Raw genomic sequence first — 27,732 nt, 5'->3', positions numbered from 1 at the left:
CCACACTGGGATTGAGCCCGCAACCCAGGTATGTGCCCTGACGGGGAATAGAACCATGACCTCCTGGTTCATTGGTTGATTCTCAACCACGGAGCTACACAGGCTGGGCCAGAAAGATTTTCAATTTGTTTCAAGTAGTTTCACTAGTTCCATCTAAAATCTGTTCCCATCACAGCACCCTGTTGTGGGTCCCACTGGCCAGTCCAAGGCTCAGCAGCATCTTCCTGCTTTGGAGTAGTGTCAGGCACCACAGGTGGCACAGCCTCGGTCCATGTTCAGTCCTGTCTCGCTGCTCTGAGTCGGGCTGATTCAGAGAAAGACTCCGTCCTGCGTGGCACTCAGCGCAGGTTCCTCCTGCCACAGGCTGGGCTCCTCCCGCCGCTGCCCCGTGCTGGCCACGCCTCGCCGGGAGCCACGCTCCCCGCCGCGAGCCACGCTCCCCGCCGCGAGCCACGCTCCCCGCCGCAGGGCACTACACGACGCTCTCTGGCACACGCGTGTGCCCTCTCTTTAACTTCGCCTGCTGCGTGTGCTCCTTCCCTTTTGTTTTCGCTTCTGAGCACAGCTGTGTGATGTAGTCCATGCAGCGCTTAGGACGGGGAGCTGGGAGAAAGACATGTGGGAGGTGAGCATTTATCCTGGACAGCACCGCACCCTTTATTTGAAACACTGCACGTGGTATGTTTAGGTCCAGATGTTAATGTCTTAAAAATTGAATCTGAAATGCACACATGCAGATAAATGATCTGAATGTATTGTTATCGTCTAACTTTTAAAAGGTCTTGTTAAATAAAAATGATACAATTGAAATACAATATATGGACATTTCTGCTACAAAATAACGTGTTGCTGGGGAAAATGCATTGTCTTCGGCAGAATTTCATACTGTAAGTAGCAGGGCAGTCTGGACGCAGACGGACATGCAGCCAGAGCTGGGCATGCGTGTCAGGGAGGACGCAGCAACGGCTCCTGGACTCACCAGCTACATGAACTTAACTGCCAAGTTTCCTCTTTTTTAAAAAACTACTTTTCATTTTTCAGGATGCACTTCCTTAAGTTCTACAAGATGATTCTGGAAGTCGACTTTCTAGTCCTAAAAATCAAATTTTTATTTTTGAGCTCCCCCTTAAGCACAACAAATCAATGAGCCTCATTTTTCAAACCTCCGGTCACATGGTTGACTTACTTTGGCCATATTTCTCCTGGGATGATGTTTCTTCATGATTTGACCTCGATTTGTAACTTTCTAGAGTGTATTCTGAAATTTCATTTTCTGCAAGAAAAGAAACCAAATTATTAATTTCAGGCGCCACAGGCATCATCTACATGAGAAACGTATGTTGAATAACATGATGCCTCTGTTTCTGTACAGCAGTGGAGTTATCATTCCTCTCCCAGACCTCATGTCCTCATTCATTCAGCCAATCATTTTCATTGTTTGCTCTGAGTCCCACAGGTATGTGGGCGGTGGTATAAGAATTGCAGAAGTCGCATGACGGCAGCTGGGGCTCAAATGTTATCCTTTGGGAAAGAACAATCAATAGCCCTTAAAAACTGGGAATGAGGCGTCCGTGGGAGATTCTGAAACAATAGGATGGCACTTCCTGTTGTGCAGGTACACAGAGCAGCCAGCCCCTGCTTCTATGTCTACTCGTGGGATTTTTGCCTGGCAATACAATGAGTCCTCTGTCCAATAGCAGAATAGCACCAGTCTCACATGTAATTTCAAGCTTCCCAGTAGCCATGCTCAAAGAGTACAATGAAGCAGGTGAAACTGAGTTAATAATAATTTTATTTAGCTAGTAGACCCAATATATTATTATTAGACATGTGGTATTCTTGTGTGCGTGTGTGTGCGTGTATGTGTGTGCTGAGCCTTCAGAATGGGGTCTGTGTGTTCCTTGCAGCATACCTCAGGAGGGACTAGCCACAGCTCAAGCTCTCAACAGCCATGTTGTGGCTACTGTGCTAAATGGCACAGGGCTAAGAAACTGCTCAGAATTAAAGAGGGGATTTAGTCCAGACACACATTTATGGAATGAATTGAATCGATGGGTTATTCTGGATAATTTCTAAGGTCCCTTCTTGCTCTGATAGATGTTGAGTCCATGTATTTTAACAGGTATTTTTCTATACTAGTTATCTATCTAATAATAGACAAACATGGTAATTGACCATACCTCTGCTATGCTTCCCATTGGCTAATCAGCAGGATATGCAAATTAACCCAACCAAGATGGCGGCTGCAGCCACCCAGCTGAAGCAAGCAGGAGTCTTGCTTGCTCCAGTGATTGAGGAAGCCAAGCTTCCTCCCTGCTGCGGCCGGGCTCTGAGCTCCACTCTAAGCAACAAAGTTGCAATTATAGAAGCTAAACAAACCCCAGATACCTGCTTTCAGCAGGCCCTGGCCTCGAGCTGGAGCGGCAACAAAGTTTCAATTATAGAAGGTAAATAAATCCCAGAATTAAAAAAGAAAAAAAGAAAAAAAGGAGAGACTGGGAGCTTCTGTCGCCAGCTTGGCCAGCCTGAAAACAGCCCTCAGCCCCTCATCCAGACTGGCCAGGCACCCCAGTGGGGACCCCCACCCTGAAGGGGGTGTGACCAGCTGCAAACAGCCATCAGCCCCTCACCCAGGCTGGCCAGGCAGCCAAGCAGGACCCCCACCCTGATCCAGGAAACACTTCAGGGCAAACCAGCTGGCCCCCACCAGGCCTCTATCCTATATAATAAAAGGGTAATATGCAAACAGACCCTAACAGCAGAAAGACTGGGAATGACTGGTCACTATGACACACACTGACCACCAGGGGGCAGACGCTCAATGCAGGAGCTGCCCTCTGGTGGTCAGTGAGCTCCCACATGGGAGGAGCTCTGCTCAGCCACAAGCCAGGCTGATGGCTGCCAGTACAGCAGTGGTGGTGGGAGCCTCTCCTGCCTCCTCAGCAGCACTAAGGATGTCCGACTGCAGCTTAGGTCTGCTCCCCGCTGGCAAGTGGACATCCCCCGAGGACTGCCGGGCTGCCAGAGGGATGTCTGATTGCCAGCTTAGGCCCAATCACCGAACTGCAAGAGGGCACAGGCTGGGCTGAGGGACCACCCCCCCCCCCAAGTGCACAAATTTTTGTGCACCGGGCCTCTAGTATATATATAAAAGGCTAATATGCTACGTGTCCATCCGAACAGTGGCTATGATGCACACTGACCACCCAGGGGCAGATGTTCAACACAGGAGCTGCTGAGCTGCAGTGACTTGGCAGCAGCAGTTCTCGGTTCTCGTGTGACACACCTTGAAACCAGAGAGGAGGAAGCCTGATTCCTTGTGGGGCCGCGTGATTCCACCTTCAGCCATGAGTTATTTTGTTGCTGGGGCACTGTCAACCCTGAATCTGGTTACTGCACATTTGCCTTTGTGTTCCACACCCTGTACATCAGCAACTTTGCAAAGTGCCCTCTTGCACTCCGGGACCCCTCAGGGGGTGTTGGAGAGCCAGTTTTAGAACAATCCCCACAGGTCAGGCTGAGGGACCCCACCTGCCAAAAGGACCCCAGTCACTCTGCTGATGCCCTTTGAGCCATGACGCCACCCCAGGTGGGGCCAGCTGGGGAGGGACCACAGGAGGTTGGCTCCAGGGCATATTCGGCCCGTCTAGCCCAGTCCTGCCCTGCCAGCCACCTTCTAATTAATTTCCTTTCAAAGTGCACGAATCTGTGCACCAGGTCACTAGTATAATATATTTTTTGTTTCCAATAACTTTTTAATCAGAATGCTTAGGAAAAAAAAAAAACTTACTAACATATGGTTGAGGGAAGTTGAGTGCATTCTTTCAAAATGGAACTAAAGCTTTGATTGCCCTTTCCTGGAAGAAGAACTCTGTGAGAGCAGGGCCTGGTCTGTCCTGTTGACGGATGTATCCCCATTGCATGGCACACAGTAGCTGCTCAGTGAGTGCTTATTGCATGGATGGACCGACGGATGGATGGATGGATGGACGGATGGATGAATGAGCTCTCTTTTTTTGTATCCTTTTGTGAATAGACGCTTTTATAACATAACTCCAGTTCCTGGAGCTGCTCTAGTTTCTCTTGGTTTTGCACTCTTTCACTATAGTTCCTGGAGATTCAAATTCTCTGCTTACTCTAAGGCAGTGGTTCTCAACCTTGGCTGCACATTAGAATCACCTGGGAATCTTTTTAAAATCCTGATTTCTGGGCCTCATCCTCCAGAAATTGTTTCTTTGTTATGGGGTAGGGCCACAACATTAGTAACAAAGAAACAAAATTTCCAGAGGATGAGGCCCAGAAATCAGGATTTTAAAAAGATTCCCAGGTGATTCTAATGTGCAGCTAAGGTTGAGAACCACTGCCTAAGGCAAAGAGTTACTTACTAGTATTTAAGTGATAACACATCAAATAACAGAAAAGCTCTAATTGACAGAATTCTCCTGTTCGCAACCAATTGTTTCAGCATCTTGTGCTTCCACCTGGTTCTCGGTGGCTCACCTTTCTTCCAGATCACGTGTGCTTTCCGAAGCTTCATTAGGAAAAGCTGGACGATGATGAAGAGAATGAAAATGAGGAAGGACACGAGCGTGAGCAGCAGTATGCCGCTTTTCCTCCTCACCAGCCCGTCGTACTGAGGATGTGCACCTATGAGGAAGATGAACGGCTTTTGGATGGTTTGAGGGGTTTTGTTCACTGGGGAGTACACACAACCCTTCCAAAAGATAGGGTTGGTAGGATAATAGGCAGCTCAGATGAAGAGATAAAGAGCTTTACGCTGAAGGTAAAAAGATTCATACTATTTACTCTCTGAAAGCAAGAATATAAACGAAGTAATTTTGTGGGATAATTTGGAAAATGTTTTTAAGTTTTTAAGGTATTGAACTAGTTATTTTTCATTTCTTGGGAAAACGTGATTATATTGACTTAAATGATAGTCAGGATTCAAATTAGCTGTAAGGAATAATTTTTTTTTTAGCAAAGTGTGGTTTAGCAAGAGAGATTGTTAATTTTAAAAAAACTATGCAAATAAAATGAATATTTATTGATCTTGACTAGGTTGAATGTGGTCTTATATGAAGGCATTTGGAAATAAACTTGATGAGCCCGTAAAGGTCTTTCCTAAACCTAGAATTCTGATTCCATGGGCTCTAGCTTTGCTCAATGTCCTGGCCCCCTCAGCCCAACCAACAAGCAATAAGAAGTGTGGGCTCTGTGCAGAATGCCATGCCTGGGCTGCAGCAGGCACACCCCTATCGTTCACGGATAGTTCTCCATGTGTGTAAACAAATCTATCTATAAAACCCTAATTGCAAATTGACCAAATGGTGGAATGACTGATCGCTATGATGTGCACTGACCACCAGGGGGCAGATGCTCAACACAGGAGCTGCCCCAGCCTGCACACCCCAATCAGCGGTGGGAGGTGGGGCCAGTGAGCGGGTAGCACAAGGCTAGCCAAGACAGGTGTGAATGAGTGCCGGCCAGGTCTGGGAACCCTACCTGTGCACGAATTTCATGCACCAGGCCTCTAGTAGATTAATAAAAACAAAAAGAAGTAAGCCATCTATGCCAAAACGTAGACCCACACGTGTCACTATTATACTGTGTTCAGGGGTTCAGTCAGGAAAATTCCAATGAAGAAATTTACATTGAAAAGGGGTCAGGAGAGGAGTGGAGAGGTCTTTCCTTTCAGCAGGGCAAGTGAGGATAAGCGAGGGCAGGGCAATCTAAGTGAGATGTTTTCAGAAAAACGTATTCTTGTCGGGACTTTACAGAGACAGAACTGCAGAGGGCAGAGGCAGAGTGCACTCCATGGAGGGGGAGGTTTAAGGCTCACGCTCAGGAGCCGCAGAGGTTTCCTGAACACAGGTGTGAAAAGTGCGACGGGATGTTTGGATGGTAAGGTGCTCACAATGGATGACAGAGGAAAGCTGAAGTTATAATACTGCATGCAGGAGATGATGAGGGTCAGGATCAAAATACCTGAAAGAAATGACTCAAAAGGCCCTGGTTTCATATGGATGTGTATATACGCACATGCATACACACGCACACACGTGGATATATATGCACACACATGCATACACACGCACACACACATACACACGCAGAGACAGTCATGAAGGAGGACACCGTAGTTTGGGCCTGAGCTGATTTTGTGGGAACATAGGTTGCTCAGTGGTTAGCAATGTTGAATTTGAGGAGTTGGCAGGAAATTCCACTTGAGAAATGTAGGAACTGGGATGAAACAGGGACTAATGCTCAGGAGAATGTTCTGGAAATACAAGTACAAAATCTCCTGCCCGGTGGCATCAGGGACAGTCTTGGGAAGGGGTCAACTCTTTACGTATTAAAGAAAGAACCAAGGATGGGGAAGTAAAATCAGAAACACGTCTACGTACAGGAAGTGATCGGAGGGAGGGCAGTCAGCTAATGGGCACAGGAGTGGCAGCAAACGCACGGACCAGGGAGGCAGGAGGTAGCTAAGTCAGGGAGCAGTGATGTGAACAACAGAAAAGTCAAGAGAAAAAAACATTGGGCTTACTGGTTAAGAGGTTGAAATGTCAAGTGTTTACTCTAAAGGTGGTGGGGGACACGTACCAGCGGTCAAGTCGGGGTCTTGAGTGGTTTGTTCCTCCTCTTCCTTGTCCGTCGCTGATGTACTAAAACCTTCCATCACTGCAACTAAGGTGAGAGCAACACAGGACGTATGCCTCCGACTGTGCATAGAGTGTATCCACACAAGGTCATCCAGAAGCAGCAAACAGCTTTGGCGACCAAGTTTAGTGATGCTCACTAAGAACAATGAGGTCACTTCTGAACGACAGATGTCTTCCCCAAATAAAGGTGAATGGTCTGGCTTGCTTTGCCTTATTTTCTGAAGGTTAATGTGTTTTGAACGTTTGCTTTGTACCAGGCCTTAGACTGAGCGTGTTACTTCTGACCACAGCTCTGGGGCAGCAGAGTTTTAGAAAATGTAAATAAGTCAGCTAAAGTCCTGCAGCAAAGCAGTGGCGGAGCCAACACTGAAAGTCAGAGCCCAGCATAAAACCGTTATGTGCCCTTCCTTCCTGAACCAGGTCTATCGGTGAGGCCGTAGGATGCCTCCGGAGACACCTGGACAGTGAAGGAGGCGTCCGAGCTCTACGGATGGGAAGCCTGAGCCTGAAATGCACAAAGCAATGCCTTGATGTTAGAAGTGGGCTCGGCTGTCATTCAAACCTGTGTGCGTCCCCACCCCCAGGGGAGGGATGTACCAGGTGCCTTTGCTAGGGGAGACAGTTTGTAAAAGTCACAACAATCTTTTCCTGATTTTGTTGTTTCTCCTCCCTAGGTTTTTCCCGTTGTAGTCTCTGGCTTTTTAGCCCGTTACACAAGGGAGTGAAACCACCTGTTCTCCTACTGAAATGGCTATTGTTAACAGTAAGTAAAATTGTAAAAATTGAAAACTGAAAGGAGTTTTAGAAACCACATTTTTAAACTCTTATATATGAAAAGGCAGAGCAAAAAATTGAGTTGTTAAAAAATTGAGTGTCAGCCAATTTAAAGACAACTAGATTCTAAACATTTATAAAAATATTGGCTTATGAAGCAAATGATGTGGCTATTCTACTTCATATTTTCAATTTCCATTGTTCTTCAAAACCTTTATGGCACACAGTGTATTTACCAGTTTAAAACCCCCAAACATTTACTTTTAAATATGATTCAAGATAAGCAATTTTTAAGTGTGATCTGATACTCAGAAGTGTGCACGTGATGATGCTATGAGAGCATTTATCCCACCAATCGCACTGTTACAGATGCCTCTGAAAAGCAAGAGTCGGACTTGCAGCCTCTCTGGGTGAGGCTCACGGTGGCGCTCACCGCACCACGGCCACCTGCATCCTGCCCCCAGTGGCTGCTACTGCACTTTCTCAGCACTGGCTGTTACCAGATGCTAAGCTGAGTGAGATAAAACGTAACTGACATATGTGATCATTGTCCAGAGTTCAGCAGCGAGTGGGCTCACTGTCTACAAATTATAATGTAGGCTTTCTGCATTCTTCTGCATTTATAGTTCAATTTTGTCATTAAAACTATCTGAGTTTTTGACAACCAAGTAAGTGACAAACTTTCAAAGGTGACTTTGTTACTTGATGATAAGAAACATCAAATCTCCAGGTCCTGCTCCTTTTCTCTTTGTTTTTGGTCTATTCTAGATGGAAAAGCAAAGAAACGAGTCTCCACAGTGGACATGCAAATGTCACAAGGTGAGAGAGAGAGAGAGAGAGAGAAAGCTTACAAGGTGTTAGCTACTCTGAACCCTCAATGGTTAACTATGGCACTTCTCCAGTCACCACAAAGCTGGAGGGAGTCCTGAATGGTCTTGTTACAAAACAAAACAAAACAAAACAAGAAACCACTTTCTTATAACTTATTATTGGAAAACTGAGTTCCCAAAGAGGCAGGATTTTTAAAGTTGGAATGATTTCGACACTCACCAGTGCTAGCGGCCTGCAGGGCGTCTTGTGAGGATGGAGAGCTTTTCCCCGGGGCATCTGAGGCCACCTCTTGACCGGTAACTAGAAAAGGGAAAAACAAAATTCTGCCACGATGAAGACCAAGCCTGCCCACAGCGTGCTCACTGCACAGGGTGGAGGATGTATTCACCTGCTACCTGCTCGCGGAGGTTCTGCAGACGCCTCAGAACTGCTGCTCTGTAGCTCATGGCTGGTGTGTGGCCCTGTGGCCCCCGGCTGCCCAGCTCCCTGGCTTCGGGGTGCAGCCTGTGACCTCTGGGGAGGAGCGTCTGGCACCCGGGGGCAAAGTGCCTCCGCCTTCTCCACTCGTCTCTCCCTGCCCACCCCCTGCTGTCCATCATCTACCCACTCACACACCTAGCCACTCCCTCTTAGGTGGCTTTGGATCAGGCTCAGACGGGGTTGGGTTCCAATGCTTTACTTGCTTGATGCTGAGTGAATCTGAGTAAGATGCCTAATGTTTTGAATGCTCAGTTTCTTAATACTTACAATATGAAGATACTAAGTGCATTTACCTCTTGGCGTTTTCTGTGAGAATTAATTCATACCACATGTTTAGCACTATGCCGGCTATTTGTTAAGCACAGTGCTTACTAAATGGTAATTGTATAATATAAAACAGTGTCTAGAAATGTTTCTAGAGGTCCGCTTAGCACAGCTCTGAGCTGTGAATAGGCCTGCACCCAAGGAGCGTATAAAAAGGTTTCTGGCCGAAACCGGTTTGGCTCAGTGGATAGAGCATCAGCCTGCGGACTGAAAGGTCCCAGGTTCGATTCCGGTCAAGGGCATGTATCTGGGTTGCGGGCACATCCCCAGTGGGAGATGTGCAGGAGGCAGCTGATCGATGTTTCTCTCTCATCGATGTTTCTAACTCTCTATCTCTCGCCCTTCCTCTCTGTAAAAAATCAATAAAATATATTTTAAAAAAAAAAGTTTCCGTCAATTTGCAAATACTGATAGGCGACAAGGGGCGTGTCCCTATGAAATCTATGAGAACTTCATTTAATCAAAGGGTTCCCTGATTTTAGTGTCTTCTTGTTTTAATTAAACACTAACATTTTTTGAAAACTGTTTAAAAAAAGCCTGAATTGCACACAAGAGCGCCAAGAAAAGGAAGACGAACCACTAAGGAAACACTAGAGAAATAGTGACATGGACTGAAGGTAAAACGAACTCGGTGACCACAAAGACACCAGAGAAAATCGAAGAAACGGGAGAGTTACTGGCAAGGAAAAGAGGAAAATGCTTGAAAGTGAGACAACTAGAAGCACTAGAAGAAAATGACAAGAAGAGCAACATATGAGAAATATTGGGGACACATAGGATAAAATTTATCCATGTTAAGGTCTTCTAGAGTAATGTATAGTATACTATGTAAAATTAGATAATTATATGTTTATGTACAAAACAGGGTATGTATATGTATATATACACATTATATATCTTGTTGGATATATAATAATACATATATATAAAAACCATATATACATACACAGGCAATATTTCTATATTTTCTATGTTGCATGCATCTATATCCATAGAAGCTGTTTTATGCATGAATCTATATGAACTGGAGTCCATAGATATTAAGCTGGATTTATCCTCGCAGTTGGCAAGCTGCTGGGCAAACCGCTTTAGAGGTTGATGGCGGGACTGGAGACTTGTCGTTCTGGTTGATCAGATGCCACAGCCCTCGGCTAGTCCATGCAGCACCACCAGGTGCTACGACTATTTAAATTCAAATTTAAAAAGATTAAATGCTGTTAAAAAGTTAGTTCCACAGTTGCTCAACTTTCTGTTTTTATCCCATCGTCAGATAAGCGGTAGGAAATCAGGACTCCGCCTTTGGGGGCCGCGGAGATGAAGTCGGTCCCTGGGGCGGTCAGAGCCGCTGCTGCTGTGCGGTCTGGCAGGTGAGGCTCCGAGCTGCGGGCTGCCTGCGGGTGCTCTGGTTCAGAATCGCGGGAATCCTTTCAGGAGCATCAGCTACATCCAGTCTCCTTCTCCTCGTGACCTCCCGTGGCCCCGCCTGCCCTGTGCTCCCTCCACCCGTGGGCGATGGGCAATGGGCGATGGGCGATGGGCGCGGAGGCCGAGTATTTGCGTCAGGTCACAGCCCCGCCGCCGGCTGTGGGTCCGAGTCTCCCAAAGGCAGCCGCCGCAAGGAGCGCTTGCGGTTTGATGGAAGCCACGGTGGGCGCGGTGGCAGCGAGGGATGCGGGGAGCCAGGGGCAGCTCCCAGGTCCGGTCCGGGAGCAGGGGCCTTTCAGGCACTGGCTCACGCGGACCACAGAGGACGCTCCGGCAGCCGCACAGGCTCCTGCTTCGCGGGCGCAGGGAGCGGTTCCAGGCGCTGCCCCTGAGAGAGGCCTGACGCGCCGTGCGCGCTGGCACCACGCGGGACTCGGAGCTTCTTGCTCAAAAGGTTCTCTCGCGTAAAAAGTGTTTCTTCCCCTTACGGCCAAGGAGTCGGAGACTAGAGATTCTGAAAATGGAAGCCACTCCTCTTCGCCTTGAATACTTGATGTTTTGTTGATTTTTACTGTCTTGTGTTTGATCAGAATATTAACGATTAAACTAAAATCTTCCAAAACAGTTTAACATCTACAGAATGATCATGACAATGTCCCCAAGTGAGTGCCTCGTGTTCACATCAAATGATATCGACACGCTAGATGGATTTCAGTTCGTATGACCTCCTTTGGGGTCAAATAAAAAGGCGCGGTGCGGTTCATATGGTCTCCCCGAAACATGACTGCGCTGCAATGAGGCACGTCCCTGACCTGGTCGTCAGGGTCAGGAAGCCAGCATGGCACTGTGCGCATGTGACGTCACAATCAGAAAGCAGGCGTGACGCGTGAGCATGTGACGTCACGATCAGAAAGCAGGCGTGACGCGTGAGCGTGTGACGTCACGATCAGAAAGCAGGCGTGACGCGTGAGCATGTGACGTCACGATCAGAAAGCAGGCGTGACGCGTGAGCGTGTAACGTCACAATCAGAAAGCCAGCTGACACTGAGCGTGTGACACGGACGCGGCTCCCAGGCAGCGGGGCGGGGTGGGGGCGAGGAGTGCGGGAAAAGCTGCCACCGGCTGCCCAGCTGGAGAAGCTTCCATCATTAAGAGAACTTGCTAAGGGGAGCTTCCTTCCATTGGGTTTGGTAGTATAACACTGAGGAAAGTGAAAATGATGACAGACGTCATCAGTTCTTACCCAAATCTTCAAACCGGAAGGAGACCACCAGCCGCCCTCCGCGGAGGCCCCTGTGGCGCACCACGCAGTCCACCGCGGAGCCCCGGCGCGCGGGGACCCTGAGCGCGCTGCTGCTGTTCCAGGCCCTGCAGTCGCTGTCAAAGGCGTGCGAGGTGTTCCCTGCGGGCAACAGGCGCTGCGTGAGGCCAGGTGCGTGAGGCCAGGCCGGGCTGCCGGCGGTTCCTGGCGGTGCGGCTCTCGGAAACCAGGCCTGGCCCTCTTGCCAGCCTGTGAGCCTCCTACCCTCACTCTGACCACAGACCGCTGCCTGCGTGTGCTTGGCCTCCACAGAGGGCAGCGGTGACCACAGCGGAGAGGCTCCTATCAACCCTCCCCTCCTGACAGCCCCCAGGCGTGCCTGCTGGGCGAAGACAGCTGGCCTCCGGCAGGACCCGGAGGCGCGAGCCTTCCACTGAATAAACAAGAGGCGCTGGAGCAGCCGGGCCAGCTGCGCGGGGCTCACTGGCCTCGGTTTCCCCGCCAGAAAGGGTCCTTCAGCTCTAAGAACCAAGATGATGTCAAACCACGTGTAACGCTGCTGAAATAGAAACAAGCTCAAACCGTTTCTATGTGTGACAGTTACCCGCTTCCATCAGCAGCTTGAAGCTTAGATTCTGTTACATAATTACTTACTGTCATCGAGGGTATGACACTGTTCTGCCCCATATAAGAAAGGCCATGTAGCATGTTAAATGTGCTTTCAATGTTATGCCTAGTAAGAAGTTTATGCTCACAGGTAATAGCTCCATTTTGTCTTTTATTTTATAAAATGTTGTCAAATTTTAAGATGGTATTATAAATATCACATTTTAGATTTCTACCTTGCTTTGCACAAAACATCTACACTAATAAAAGAGAAACATGGTAATTGGCGTACGACCGCTACCCTTTTCATTGGCTAATCAGCAAGATATGCAAATTAACTATCAGCCAAGATGGCTGCGGGCAGCCAGGCAGCTTGAAACTAACATGAGGCTTGGTTGCCTCAGTGACGGAGGAAACCAACGTTCCCCGCCTGCACTGCAGGCCTCTGAGTGGGCAGTTTAAGAAACTCTGTAACAAATACCGCCGGACTTCAGCCAGCAGATTCGCAACATTGTAAGCAAAGGCCAGAAACCTACTTTCAGCCACAGAGGCCTAAGAGCTGGAGCCAAGCCTCAAGCTAAAGCTGGCCCAGAATAAAAAAAAAAAAAAGAAAAAAAGGAGCAGTTGGGAGCTTCAGTCACCCCCAGCCTGAAAACAGCCCTCAGCCCCTTACCCAGACTGGCCAGGCACCCCAGTGGGGACCCCCACCCTGAAGGATGTGTGACCAGCTGCAAACAGCCATCATCCCCTCACCCAGGCTGGCCAGGCACCCCAGTGGGGACCCCCACCCTGATCCGGGACACCCTTCAGGGCAAACCAGCCGGCCCCACCCTTGCACCAGGCCTCTACCCTATATAGTAAAAGGGTAATATGCCTCCCAGCACCAGGATCAGCAGAGCTGAGAGGCCTCCCGGCACCGGGATAAGCGTGACAGGGCAGTGCCCAAACCCCCTGATCACCCTGTGGCTCTGTGTGTGACAGGGGGTGGGGCCACAACCCCCCTATCCACCCTGCTCTGTTCGTGACAGGGGAAGGTGCCCCAACCCCCTGATCAGCCCTGCTCTGTGCCTGATAGGAGGGAGCTCCCCAACTCCCCACCCCCACGGGCCCTGCTCTGTGTGTGACAGGGTAGAGCCATAACCTCCCCATTGGCCCTGCCCTGAGTGTGAGAGTGGCGGCGCCCCAACCCCCTGATCGGCCCTGCTCTGTGGGTGTTTGAGGGCGGTGCCCCAACCCCCTGATGGGTCCTGCTCTGTGTGTGACGGGGGCAGCGCCCCAACCCCCTGATTGGCCCTGCTCTGTGCGTGGCAGGGTACAGAGCCCCATCCCCCCTGATGGGCCCTGCTCTGTGAGTGACAGGGGGCAGTGCCCCAACCCCCTGATTGGCCCTACCCTGATCGTGACTGAGGGTGGCATCACAACCTCCCAATCTCCCTGCTCTGTGCATGACAGGGGGCGGTGCCCCAACTCCCCAATCGGCCCTGCTCTGAGCCCGACCAGGGGCTGCACCTAGAGATTGGGCCTGCCCTCTGCCACCCAGGAGCAGGCCTAAGCCAGCAGGTCGTTATCTCCTGAGGGGTCCCAGACTGCAAGAGGGCACAGGCCAGGCTGAGGGACCCCCCTCCCCCCCAAGTGCACAAATTTTTGTGCGCCAGGCCTCTAGTCTACACTAATAAAAGACAAACATGCAAATTGACTGTACCTTTGCTATGCCTTATGCCATGCCCACCAGCCAATCAGAGCAACTATATGCAAATTAACCCAACCAAGATGGCGGCCAGTAGCCACGGAGCTGGAGCAAGCAGGAGGCTTGGTTGCCCCAATGATGGAGGAAGCCAAGCTTCCCGCCTGCCACGGCCCAGCTTGAGCTCCACTCAAAGCAACAAAGTTTCAATTATAGAAGGTAAATAAATCCCAGAATAAAAAAAGAAAAAAGAAAAAAAAAAGAGGTTGGGAGCTTCCGTCACTGGGCGGGGGTGGGGGTGAGGGGGGGGCTTTGCCAGTCTGAAAACAGCCCTCAGTCCCTCACCCAGGCTGGCCAGGCACCCCAGTGGGGACCCCCACCCTGAAGGGGGTGTGACCAGCTGCAAACAGCCATCAGCCCCTCACCCAGGCTGGCCAGGCACTCCAGCAGGGACCCCCACCCTGATCCAGGACACCCTTCAGGGCAAACCAGCCAGCCCCATCCCATGCACCAGGCCTCTATCCTATATAATAAAAGGGAAATATGCAAACTGACCCTAACAGCAGAATGACTGGGAATGACTGGTCACTGTGACACACACTGACCACAGGGGCAGATGTTCAATGCAGGAGCTGCCCCCTGGTGGTCATTGTGCTCCCACAGGGGGAGCTCTGCTCAGTCACAAGCCAGGCTGACGGTTGCCAGTACAGTGGTGGTGGGAGCCTCTCCCGTTTCCTCAGCAGTGCTAAGGATGTCCGACTGCAGCTTAGGCCTGCTCCCCGCTGGCAAGTGGACATCCCTCGAGGGTTGCTGGGCTGCCAGAGGGATGTCTGACTGCCAGCTTAGGCCCAACCCCCCAGAGAGCAGGCCTAAGCCAGCAGGTGGACATCCTCCGAGGGGTCCCAGATTGCAAGAGGGCATAGGCCGGGCTGAGGGACCTCCTCCCCCTCCAAGTGCACAAATTTTTGTGCACCAGGCCTCTAGTGTTATAACGTTATTTGTGATTAGCCTTCCAAGATTAAAATGTAACAGCAATTGGTTATAAAGAACAGAAAATTATTGAATGGTGATTTCTGACACCTCCTGCCACCGGGGGGCGCCAAACCATTCACAGAATTGTTCAGACATTTAGGAGGTAAACCAGGAGGGAGGCCAAGAGCCTGCACTCACCTGGGAGCTCCGTGTGGTTCCCCAGCTGCCAGGTTATCTGTGGCGGGGGCCTGCTCCTCACTGTGGAGCACATAAGTGCCACCTGCTCTTCCCTGTTTTGCATTCTGATAACGGAGGCTTCCAGGGTTGACTTGAGAGGAGTTGCTAGAAAAAAACACGAGTTTTCTGTGCTGAGTTAGCTGGTCTGCATATCTCAGGAAGCCCAGAGCCTGCTCACACAGCGGTCACTGTGGGCCTGGGCTGAGTCAAGGCGTATCTCCACCTGACCGCTCCCAGAACAGAGTTAGGAGTTTGCTGTGCCTGCGTAGCTACTTGGCGAGAGTCAGATGGTTGCTGCCCAGCATGTGATTAGTCCCTGGGAATCCTCCAACTGACTCTCTTACAAAAGCAATGCTTCACCTTTGATATAGGACTGTGTTGATTGGTTGAGCACTAGGTGAGGAATAGAGTCCTGAATTCTCACTCCACCTTTGTCACCAACTAGTTGTAAGAACTTGGGTTAGTCATCTGATGTTTTGGTTTATCAATTTCCTGGTCTGTGACATGAAGACATTGGGTTATAAGTTGGCTGTTTAAGCCCTAAACTCCCTGAGTCTATGACTCACTTCACCACAAGTTGCTTCTCTCTTCCAACATCAAAGACCATGTGTCTTACAAAGGGCTCCTGTATCTCTTTCTTCCTGCTCCTGCCTTGGACATACTCTGAGGTCAGTCTCTTGCTCTTCCCATTCTACTTCACACATTGGTCCTGACCTGCGCTCTTCACATTCATTTACTCATCTACCTGCCATCCAGGCGTTGGGAAGCCAGCGCCAAGTGTGGTTCAATGTGTTAGATGCCGAACTAGTAGTTTAGTGACAGACTCCACCCAAAACTGTTCATGAAAAGATCACGTGGGGAAAAGGCTCATGTGTGACAGTGCAATGACGGAGGTGTTCACGGCTGCTCTGATTGCCAGGAGGACACACAGACAGCCGAGCGGAGTGCTGTGCGGTGGCCAGCGAGGGGGACAGAAGGCCCTGGGCTGAGCACATGGGTCTGCCCCAGGAGCCACCCCTTTCCTGACACTTTGTCACCATGCCATTACTTTACGGACGGCACCGCACATACTAACTCAGTAAGAGAAGCGTGAGTTCATTGGTATGACATGGGGAATTACGTTGTTGATTCAGCTGTTCTGCCACAGAGAAAGCCGGCAGGTAAAGATAGTGGACGTGAGCCTGCCAAAAGTGACACCCAGAGCTGAGCCAGGTCGCTGGGTCAGGAGGCTGTCACTCCTCCTCCAGTCCCGCCACCCCACCCCCACCCCCTGCAAGAGAGAGGAAATGGTTTGGGCAGAGGATGTGAGCTGATTTTCCAGTGCAGTCACATCTGACTTCATTGCTGTCATAATGCTCTACTTTCTTTACACACGCTTTGCCCTCCGGAACGAGTGTGCGAGGGCCTTGTGAGCAGAGGTGGTGCCCAGTTCACCTCTGGTCCCCTGGAGCCTAGTCACAGGTCATCAAATATTAATTCTCTTTTTTAGTTCCCGGGAGAGAAAACTTAGTTGAGTCCAAAGACAACTTTCATAAATTCACATTTTAATTTAAGGCAGTGGTTCTCGACCTTCTGGCCCTTTAAATACAGTTCCTCATGTTGTGACCCAGCCATTAAATTATTTTTGTTGCTACTTCATAACTGTAATGTTGCTACTGTCATGAATAATAATGTAAATATCTGATATGCAGGATGGTTTTAGGTGACCCCTGTAAAAGGGTCGTTCGACTGCCAAAGGAGTCACGACCCACAGGTTGAGAACCACTGATCTAAGGGCTTGCAGTCAAAGTGTTCCCTTCTGTTTCCTTCCAACAAAAGATGGCAGAGGTGCCCAGGTCATAGCTAGAGGGAACCTTTTAAAACTAAAATGTTAAGGTTAGAAATGACATGTAATGTTCCTGTGCGCCCCGCTCCCTCCTGGTGCCCCACTCCCTCCTGGCACCTTGCTGTGAGGCACTCACCCAGCACCACCACTTTCACTGCCTTTGTTTTCCTCACGGAGCGGCTGTAATGTAAACACGTGTACACGCCTTCGTCGTGCGGAGTCACATTGGCCACGCGGATGGAGAGCTCATTGGGGGAGTGATGAAGAAGCTGGTATTTGGTATTTTTTAAAGCTGTATGGGGGGAGAGGGGGAGAGCATGTTATGAGGAAAAGTACCAGATGAATATAGATTCTTGGTGGATGGATTATTCGCAGGAATAGCTCTTGATTTCCATACTTTAAAGGAACAAATATCACACCTTGGATTGAGTTGACTTACAAACTCTAGTGTTACCAGCTGGATGCCTCTCCTAAGCTTGAAATGAGAGTAGGAAATAAAATATGTTGGTCCTGGTATCTGTGAAATAAGCATTTGCTTTATTTCTGTCTGTAGGAAATTAAGAACACTATGCCGGTGGACGGCTCGGGTGGCAGGGGAATTTTACAGAATTTGGGGCGTTACATTGTGAAAAACGCCCCACTAGCCCTGGCTGGTGTGACTTGGCTGGTTGGGCATTGTCCCATGAACCCAAAGGTTGCTGGTTGGATTCCCGGTTGGGGCACATGCTGGGTTTTGGCCCAGCCCCAGGCGAGCACGCAGGAGGCACTCTCACATCCATGTCTCTCTCTCTCTCTCTCTCTCTCTCTCTCTCTCTCTCTCTCTCTCTCTCTCTAAAAGAAAATAAAAAAAACTGTGTTCTTTTTTTAAAGGATGTGTTTGCTTAAAAAAAAATGCCCCACTATGATTTACCTTTTGAAATCTGATTCACTTGATGTTGTCTTGTCAGAATGAGTGTGAAGAATGTAAAATAAATGCATTGGTATTCATTGTCCAGCTGGGTGCTTCTTATTTTTAAGAGTTCATTATTATTTGAAGTTCCCCCCAAATTATGACTTAGTCCTTCCAGGTGTTTGTTCCTCTCGGTTCTATGGGGAGGCCCATCGCAGTCTGAGGCCCTCAGCTAACCAGTCCTCTCTTCCTCCCTCCCTCCCTCCCTTCCTCCCCCTCACTCATTCCCTCCCTCCCTCCCTCCTTCCCTCCCTCCCTCCCCCTCACTCATTCCCTCCCTCCTTCCCTCCCTCCCTCCCTCCCCCCTCACTCATTCCCTCCCTCCCTCCCTCCTTCCCTCCCTCCCTCCCCCTCCCTCCTTCCCTCCCTCCTTCCCTCCTTCCCTTCCTCCGTCCCCCTCACTCATTCCCTCCCTCCCTTATTCCCTTCCTCCCTTCCTCCCTCCCCCTCACTCATTCCCTCCCTCCCTCCCTCCCTCCCTCCCTTCCTCCCCTTCACTCATTCCCTCCCTCCCTCCCTTTCTTTTTTTTTTTTCTGTTGAGATTTATAATATGAACAAGCCTAGACCTGTTAAACCAAGAATGGCTGAGCAAGGAAAGCTATTTCTCACCCAGAACCACACTGTGTCCCTCCGATGTCGGATGAACTAGAAGCAGGACTTCACCTCAGCACTATCGACTTTTGAGTCCCTGATTCCTTGTCGTGGGAGCTGTTCTGTGCACTGTACGGAGTTTAAATGCATCCCTGACCCCTGATCCCAGCCTCTCTGCATACTACATGCCAGGGTCCCCCTGCCCCCTTTCCCCATTTACAGCAACAATGTCCAGGGGCAAGGGGAACCACCCAGCTAGATCCAGGCCTCCTGGGGAGACATCTGGTCATGCCATCACCTTAAAAAGCCCAAAACAAAACATTCAAAGGCATTATGTAACAGCATTGTCTATATATATAAAAGCCAAGCAACTGGAATGAAGGAATGATTGAAATGACCAAAACGACCAGTCGCTATGATGCACACTGAGGCCCCAATCACCCGCAGCCCCTCCCCCTGGCTGGCCCCACCCTCGATTGCCCCCCCCTGATTGGGGGTGGGTCCAGCCGGCCAACCTCCTGAGTTCCCTACCCCCCCGCTGGCCAGGCCCCATCAGCACCCATTGGGGCGGGCCTGCCAGACCCCACCTGTGCATGAATCTGTGCCCTGGGCCTCTAGTCTCTACATAAAGTTTCTCAGTCAGAACTTTTAACAATAGTATTGGGATCTAGCCTTCAGGGTTCATTTAGCTTGAAATAAGTACACTCAGTTATTCCACACCTACCATATCAATGCGTCATGGTTTCAGAGCCTGTTACATTGTCAGAGGCTCTGCTTTTCAAAGGCAGAATGAAGTTTGCTGTTTTAAAGACGTTCCAAGCATGTGGCCTTGGAAATGTTGAGTGGGCATATATAATGACCTCAGTATGAAGAGGAGGGTTAGAATCCTGCTCTAGAGATGAATGAAATAGATGTTTAAGAATCCTGCAGGCAACAACAATGTAACTACGTGAGGGGACACATGCTAATCAGACTTATTGAATATATACTCATGTCAATCATTATGTTGTACACCTGAAACCCATATGTCAATAATCTATACATATAAAAGGCTAATATGCTAAGTATCTGACTGTTCAACCACTCAACCGGCAGCTACAGTGCACACTGACCACCAGGAGGCAGATTCTCAATGCACAGGCATGGAAACATGGAACAGACTGATGAATCTCAGAAGGAAGTGGGGGCAAGGGCAGGAAGAGATTAACCAAAGATCTCATATGCATGCTAAAGGCCCAGTGTGTGCACGGTGGGGTTCCTCGGCCTGGCCTGAGCCCTCTCCTCTGGGACCCCCCAGGGGATGTCGGAGGCCTGGTGCAGGTTTCGGCCAATCCCCGCAGGCCAGGCCGAGGGACCCCACCCCTGCATGGATCCATGCACCGGGCCCCTAGTCTCTCAATAAAACGGAAAACGACTGCCTTTGCATGCAGGCTGGGCCCCATGAGGAGTTTGTGCAGAGACTGAGGGAGGGCAGGGGCAGTGGAGGGCACAGGGCGCAGCGGCCGCAGGTGTGGGACCGGGCATCTGTGCTGTTGCCCATCCATGGTCACGGAGACTGGCACCGTGATGTGGGTGAGGGGCGAGGCCGGGCAGGAAAAGGGCTTCTGCTGTGAGCTCCTTGCCCAGCCACTGGGAGGTTCCTGTGCAGAGGCCCCTGCGGCCACGTGTGGCACAGCTGGCGGGGCTCCGCCCTCTGCGGTCCTACCGGCCCCCCGGGCTTCCGGCGCCGTGTCTGTCCAAGACGCCCGGGGGAGCAGGGGGCCATCCATGTTCTTCCACTCACCGCGATGCTGGTTTAAGAAGATGGTGAACCCCGAGGGTGCCAGCCACTGCAGGGGGCCGCGCTCCGCGGGGGGCGCCACGCAGCTCAGGGTCACCGGCTGGCCCTCCTCCACCTCCACCGTCTCCGCGGGGCCCAGGGAGGCCGCTGCGAGTGTGAGAATAGACAGTCATCTTTCCTGTCCAACAGCTGCCATTTCCACCCGCATGACCTGCAGCCCCCTGGGGCCCCATCAGGAAACCACAAAGACCAGCCCCTCCCTTTGAATTAGCCAATCGGGAAAGACTGTGCGCCTGAGCTCCAATCAGGAGTGAGGGACGGGTCACGTGCGTCAGGATTTACCTGAGGGACCAGCTCAGGGCAGGTCCTCCCAGGCCCTGTGCCTCCTGCGGAGGGAAGCTGTGCCCGCGGCCTGGCCCTGGGGCTCTGCGCGCACCGGGGCCCCTGGATTCAGGGCGCTCTGCGCGCACCGGGACCCCTGGATTCAGGGCGCTCTGTGTGCACCGGGACCCCTGGATTCAGGGCGCTCTGCGCGCACCGGGACCCCTGGATTCGGGGCGCCTTATTTCTAACACAAGGGAGAGAAGGGGTGTGATCAGCTGGCTCCAGAACCCACTACCACCCGCAGGGACTCAGCCTCAACCCACCTCCCCAATTATTCCAGTAGTTATACACATTTCATCCAGAAACAGGACCTCAGCCGGCACCAACATGCGAGGGAAGGAGGGCTGAAAGGGGTGGGGGGTCTGGATGGGAAAGGGGACAGTTGGACATCTACTGGCACTTGCTCTGTCCTACGTCATTTCCTCTTAACTGCATTTATTTATTTATGATATATTTAATATGTTTTTATTGACCATTAGAGAGAGAGGAAGGGAGAGGGATAGAGAGAAACATGGATGAGAGAGAAGCATCATCCCTCGGCTGCCTCCTGCATGCCCCTGCTGGGGGTAGAGCCCGCAACTGGGCATGTGCCCTTGATCGGAATTGAACCAGCGACCTCCTGGCTGAGCCACACCAACCACTGAGCCACACCGCCAGGCTTACCTGCATCTAATTTAACTTTCAAACTAACCCTCGAAGGAAGAATTATGCGGCCCCCTCTACAGATGAGGGAACAGAGGCTCAAGGTCGCACAGGCCTGGGAGTGGGTTGCACCCAGGTCTGCACGCTGCAGAGTCTGCAGCCCTGGAACTCCACCGACTGAGTGAGGAGCCCCAGGCCCCGGCCTCCTGGCCTTGCTTATGAAGGAGCACCTTTTGCAGGCATCCAGGATAGAGCGGAGGATGGGGCTCCCCGCCCCCGTCACAGCCCCGGGGAACAGCAAACAACTGATGTGAAGCAGCTGTAAGTTTATCCCCCAAAAAGGACAGGGATGGGAAAAATAAGTTGGCACCTTTGTTGCTGTTTGTTATTTCTTCAAGTTTTAAATTTAAAAAATACTTTTTCTGAGGATGACAATTCTTATCAATGAGAGTACAAAACACACCCAGAAGCATAAGAATATTGTGGGGTTAGAAAATATGAACATGAAATATAATGAGTCTTACTGCATTAGTTTAAATTTAAAAAAAAAAAGAAAGAAAGAAGAAGGGAGTTATTTGCTTGTGATAAATTTCAAGTATTAGGAAAAGTACTTTGGAGAGCTCTGGGAATTCACTGTTCCATTCCAGAATTGTTCCAGAATTCTGCTTAGGGTGCGTCCTTGGTAATATTCTAATCTTTAGAATCAACCCACAATTGAATAATAAGGATATTAGTAGAGAGGCTTTGAGTGACAACAGAATTTTTTAAGGTTAAACAGCTTCTGAGCCAAGAGTCGGAACCTAGAACTAACCCCATTGTCTCCATAGCCATGACATCAAGATTCTTGCTTTGCTCTCTAGTTCTTGTGCATTATCTCGCTTCCCACAAACCGATGGAACTTTCTGGAGGGCAGTGAGTATGCCTTTCATTTCTCCAAAATTCATTACTTACAGGAACGATCACTGTGAGCTTAAGACAGGGTTTAACGCCAGCTCTCGTGCTGGCACTGCAGTGCAGGCAGCACTGCTGCTCTCTCCTTGCTAATAAGAACACAGACAGGAGGGAAGTGGCTACACTGAATCCATGACAGAGTAAAATCTAGTGTTAACCAGCAGCCCTGATTTCACCCTTGAGGCCCAAGGTTTATACTTAGAAATGTTGCCAATGTGCTTCCCTTTGGTAAAATGATTGTGGAGACGAAGCCGGCATCTGGGAGATGGGAGTGGCAAGCTTTATCAGCGGCCTGCCTATGAATGAACTAGAGGCCTGATGCACGAAATCGTGCAAGGGGCTCGGCTCTCGGCTTGCCTCGGCCCTAGCAGCCCCGGCTTTGTCCGGAAGGTCGTCCCAAGGCCATTGGGCTGTTTGGTCTAATGAGCATATTATGCTTTTATTATTAGAGATGTCTCTCATTTTAAGGATCATGGTCTTTTGCTTGGGATACATGCCTAGGAATTAAATTGTCTGGCTTTGTGTCTCCTAAGGTTAGTGTTTGCTCCTGTAATTCAGGATCAGGCACTGACCAGGCTGACCACGACTGGAGATGCCTGCACTTAGATGGAAAGAGGCTGTGTTTCGGGCATAGAAAATGCGTTGTTCTCTTTGCTCTTTGCTCCAAGCCTTGCTGTTGGCTGCACAGGCTTCTTTGTCTTTCAGGTTGTCCTGTAGACCCTGGGCTTGATTTAGAGGCAGGAAGTCACTGTAGGCAGGAGAGCAGCCTGTGCGGGGGGGGGGGGGGGGGACGGGAGAGGGGGGCAGAGAGCTGACCTAGGTGCAGGACACCTCTTCTAAGTAACCGTTCCCCATGATCCTCTCACTGACGCTGAAAACTGAACTGGAGCTCCTCCGTTCAACTGCACCTAAGTCTGGAGTCAGAGCTTCACCTTCTGCATCAGAGGGCTGGGGTGTGGGGTCTTCTCTGCTCACCACTTCCTCCCTGCAGGATCTAGAAATGCGCACCCTTTCTCTGGGGCCTGAGCGCCTGTCCTCCTGCCCGGCGTTCCCTGTCTGAGCTCCAGAGTTCCACGGGGCTCGGACACGCTCACCGGCAGGGCTCGGCGGGGAGGGCTGAGGTCTCCCTGGGTGTGACCACTCGCATTGGCAGGCCAGGCTCATGGAGTGGACTGTGGGCTCTGGGCTTGGTTGTTACTGTGGTGGCTGGAGTCGTCCCTCCGTGCCCAGCTTGTGCTATGAGGCTCCTTGCTGAGCCAGGCTGTGAGGGCTCTTCACCGGGACTGGTTTGTGTACAGAACTGGAACCTGTGACCTTCCCCATCCCCACTTCCAACCCCATCAACTAACTGTGCAGACAGGGGGTTGGCTCCACGCCAAAGCACGTGACCACCCTTCAGCAGAAGGGCAAGCAGCCTCACGGCCACCTGCACAGCACACGCAAGTACATGTGCCCTTCTAGCACCCTCAGTGCCCGCCCCGGGGGGATTGCAGTGCGTGGTCTCCACCTCCACTTGGGGTCATCACAGTAGACTGCAGAGAGAACGAAGGATTCTTCCTTTTTCTCACTTCGTCGGGTAGATTTGCGTGTGATAATAATAAAAGCTCCAGAACAGAGTCTGTCCTGCAGGGACCCTCAATGGACGTGTCCAACTGGAACGCATTATTCCTACTGCTCCCCAGGCCACACATACACCTCCCACAGCCTTGCCACCTCCTCCTTCCGGTGCTTCCTAGTCGTCATTAACGTCAGCGCCAGCATTGCATACCAGGGATTTGAGAGGCTCTCTCTCTTCCCAAAACATAGCTTTAATCAATTATTCCTCGCTCTCTCTATTTGTTTGCTTTTTGCTACTATTACTGCTCTAGCTGAGGCTTCCCTCATTTCTTTCTTTGCCCCTGCAATCACTTCCTGCTGGTCTCTGCCCTTCGAGTTTATCATCCTCATCTGCTTCTAGAATTACATTTTTAAAAACATAAATTTGATCACATGTGTTCCTTTCCTAGACTTCTTGTACAGCTCCATTGCTTGTAAGAATCAGACCAAAATTCCAGAAGGTTCCTGCCTTCTCCTCACACCACTGGCTGAGGCTCCTTTTCAAATGCCCCATGCAGAGGCCATTGCTGCTCTCAGGGAGGCCCAGGCTCCGGACACACTGGGCTCCGGTCCCAACTGTTCTCTGGGCCTTGAATACCTTTCTTCTCTCTTTCAAGACTCAACTCAAATTACACCGCTTTTGTCCAACCTGCCAACAGCCGTTAGGTCCACCCTGCCCACAAGGACTGGCTGACACTCCTCCAGGCCCCACAGGCTCAGACTAGACTTCTCTCCAGCACTAGCACAGCCCTTTGCACAGAGTGGTTACAAGCCTGTCCCCGGGGCGAGGTTACAATCTCCTTGGAGAAACTGTTTGCCATTCCTGCATTTCATACGACCAGGTCCTAGCACAGAGTAAGGCTGTAAGTATCAGTTGAATGAATGACTAAAAATGAGTAAATGCATAATGTATATATGCAGTAATAAGATGCTGACTCTGTAATTATTATGTTGAATAATAAAGATTAGAGCTGAGTTAAAACCAGACACATGCAACGAGGTCATTCTCAAACCAGAGCTTATTCCGTGAATGATGAGTTAGGAGGCAAGCTCTGCTCCCTCAGTGCATTACGAGGAGGGGCAATTCTACTTTGTAGATAGAATAAATACATGGCATAACAAGTGAAACAATTAGTCTGTCAGAATCGAATTACTTTCAATACAACTTTAAATAAAATGTCTCAAATACGTGTCAGTGCACATAAGGCTTTTCCTGGTCCAAAGACGGGTCAGCAGGACCCACTCACCCTGCAGCTGTGCTGTGGTCTCCTGTGTCCGACCTCCACCAGGTAGCCAGAGTGGAGGCCCCAGGGTGGGATTTCATCGTCCACAGTATAGGGCAATGGGATTCATGGACACATTCTTCATTCTTATTGTTTTAACCATCCTAGCACCTATTTATGCCAATGACACCCTTGACAAGAGGGTCGGCTCCAAGATTATGGGACTTCTCTGGTCTATAAATTTTTCGCAGCCTTAGAAGTTGTACACTAGAAGGTAGCGTGATGTTCCCATAATACAATCAGCTAAACACAGCTGACATTTATAGCGGTGCCAAAATGGATTTGCCGCCTCTTTACCAACAAAGCAACATGGTCAGCTCCTTCCTTGTCTGGGACTCTGGTGGGCCTGAGCAAGGTCAGGCCAGAGAGGCAGCCGGCAGGCAGCCCTCAGTGAGGCAGGTGCCCTCTGGGGCCTTAGATGAGTTTTCACACTGGGGTTTCTCAAAAATGGATGTCCCAACTGTGTGGTCAGTGGCTGTCAAACTTTTGATCCACATTAAGAAACACATTTTCTGTCACAACCCAGTACACACACACACACACACACACACACACACACACATAAGCATACACACACACACACGCACACACGCACACACACGCACACACACACATATAAGCATACACACACACATGCACATATAAGCATACACACACATACATGTACACAGATTGGTTCACGAGAAAATACTTTTACTACGTGCTTTGTAGGCTGCTACTTACATTATCATTAACTAGTTGTGAAAACTTGGGCAGGTTACCTAACTTCTTTTAACCTCAAATTTTATCATATGTAAATTAGGGATGTTAATACCTATCTCAGTATCTTTGCTAAAATTAAACGTAATTAACAAAAATTACCCAGTACTGTGCATTGCACAATAAACATATTTCTCTCTCCTCTTTATGAATAATATTTGAGTATATTTCTAAATGACTTGTGTCAGGTTTACCTAGGTTATAAAACATAGTCATTGCTGTTTTTATTTAAAATTTTATTTTTGTGAGGCAGTTTCACATGACAATAACTTGAATCCTGAAAAAGGTAACGGTCAGTTAAGGGCGTTAAACTTCAGACTAATTTAAAGCATTGTAATTGTAGCTGTCTAAATGTGTGTTTTTCTGAATGTAAGTAGCTATTCTTTAAGTCAGTTATTAAAGGAACTGATATTATTTATTAACGAAATTGAATACTTATCAAGTGCCTTAGGGTACAGGGATCAAACAAGAAGGCACAAATTGAAGTGTATAAAATAAAATACTACGTAAAGGAGGAACTCTAGTTGTTAAATAGAGCCTTTCCGATGCAATTCTATGGTGAGTCAGACTTAGGATAATAACTGCATTTGTGAAACATACCTCCAGGCCCAGGGTCCGAACACACACACACACACACACACACACACACACCAGCAAGCAGCACTTTCATGTGTGGTTTCCTCTGCCAGAATTTGATACAAGTTGCAACCAATCAGGGACCCCACTTGGGCAGGAATAATGTTACCTGTGCTCAAAAGGTGACTGAGTCTTTAATTTGCATAATGCTTCATTGGAATAAAAAAACAAAAATAAAATTTGAAAATTATAATACAATGTAAAGTATAACTGGCTCTTAGGACATAAGCACTACGGTTCGCTGTGCTCATTATTATCTCTGACCTCAGGAAGAGTCCTGTAGCACTTGGCTATGTTCAAAGTGCTTTCACATTTGAAATTTGAATCTTCTAACAATCCAGGGAGTTTGGTAGATCAAACATTGTAATCAACTTCATTTCAAGATACAGACATTGCATGTCAGAACAGTTATATTATTTGGCTAAGACTTCTACAGCAAGGAAATTTTAAATCCAAAGCTGATGCTCTTTTAGCTGGTACACTTGTTACATTTTGCCATCCAAGGTCCCCCAGAGACACACGCTGCAGTAATCCTTGCCATCTGTCCCCATTACCCTTAAATAAACGCACTAGCTCCCCTCAGATGTGCCCTGGGGCATCTGAGCACATTTACCTGGGTCACCTTCTAGAGTAGTTCCTCTGAGGATGCAGCTGGTTGACTGGAAGGTTTGGCAAAACATTAAGTCAAATGAGCATCAGAGAACATTAGCTCTAAGGCTTACCTGGAAGAGACCACCACACCAGCCAGCTGCAAACTCTCCACCACATGCTGCTGGGTGCTGTCGCCCTGGCTTCCTTCAGAGCCTGCAGGCGAGGGCAGAGCGGTTTCTTTTGAAGGGGAGCAGCCGCGGCTCTGTGACCTCATGGGTCGCCCGCCTCCCAGGCTTGGAAGCCCCCACTTAGCTGGCTGCCCCCAACACCTCCTGCTGGAACATGCACAGGCCGCACGTGTCACCTTGACTGTGGAGAGAGGAGTGATGTGTTGGTGGCACAAATGACTCTACTCCACGTGGGTAGTGCTGCTGCGTCAACTAGCTGCAAGGCCTGGGAGGTGGGGGGTGGAGGTGTGGGAGAGATAT

At 49.7% G+C, this 27,732-nt stretch overlaps 1 protein-coding gene across 1 annotated transcript; it reads right to left on the bottom strand.

The window, feature by feature from the left end:
* Nucleotides 1-27,580, bottom strand: CRTAM (cytotoxic and regulatory T cell molecule). The gene is made up of 10 exons (XM_036354069.1): nucleotides 27,376-27,580; nucleotides 20,406-20,549; nucleotides 17,218-17,373; nucleotides 15,218-15,361; nucleotides 11,740-11,898; nucleotides 8,487-8,567; nucleotides 6,604-6,687; nucleotides 4,501-4,647; nucleotides 1,187-1,273; nucleotides 1-603 (listed from the first exon to the last, which is right to left on the bottom strand). Exons 1-10 carry the CDS (start codon nucleotides 27,419-27,421, stop codon nucleotides 473-475), a joined length of 1,179 nt encoding a protein of 392 aa, XP_036209962.1. The 5' UTR covers nucleotides 27,422-27,580; the 3' UTR covers nucleotides 1-472.
* Between the last annotated feature and the right edge of the window lie 152 nt (nucleotides 27,581-27,732).

This window comes from Myotis myotis, unplaced genomic scaffold (genome assembly GCF_014108235.1).
Source record: "Myotis myotis isolate mMyoMyo1 unplaced genomic scaffold, mMyoMyo1.p scaffold_m19_p_20, whole genome shotgun sequence".
In the NCBI taxonomy this organism is placed as follows: Eukaryota; Metazoa; Chordata; class Mammalia; order Chiroptera; family Vespertilionidae; genus Myotis; species Myotis myotis.
The sequence above is the reverse complement of the archived record's forward strand: the minus strand, read 5'-3'. Positions and strand labels throughout refer to the sequence as shown.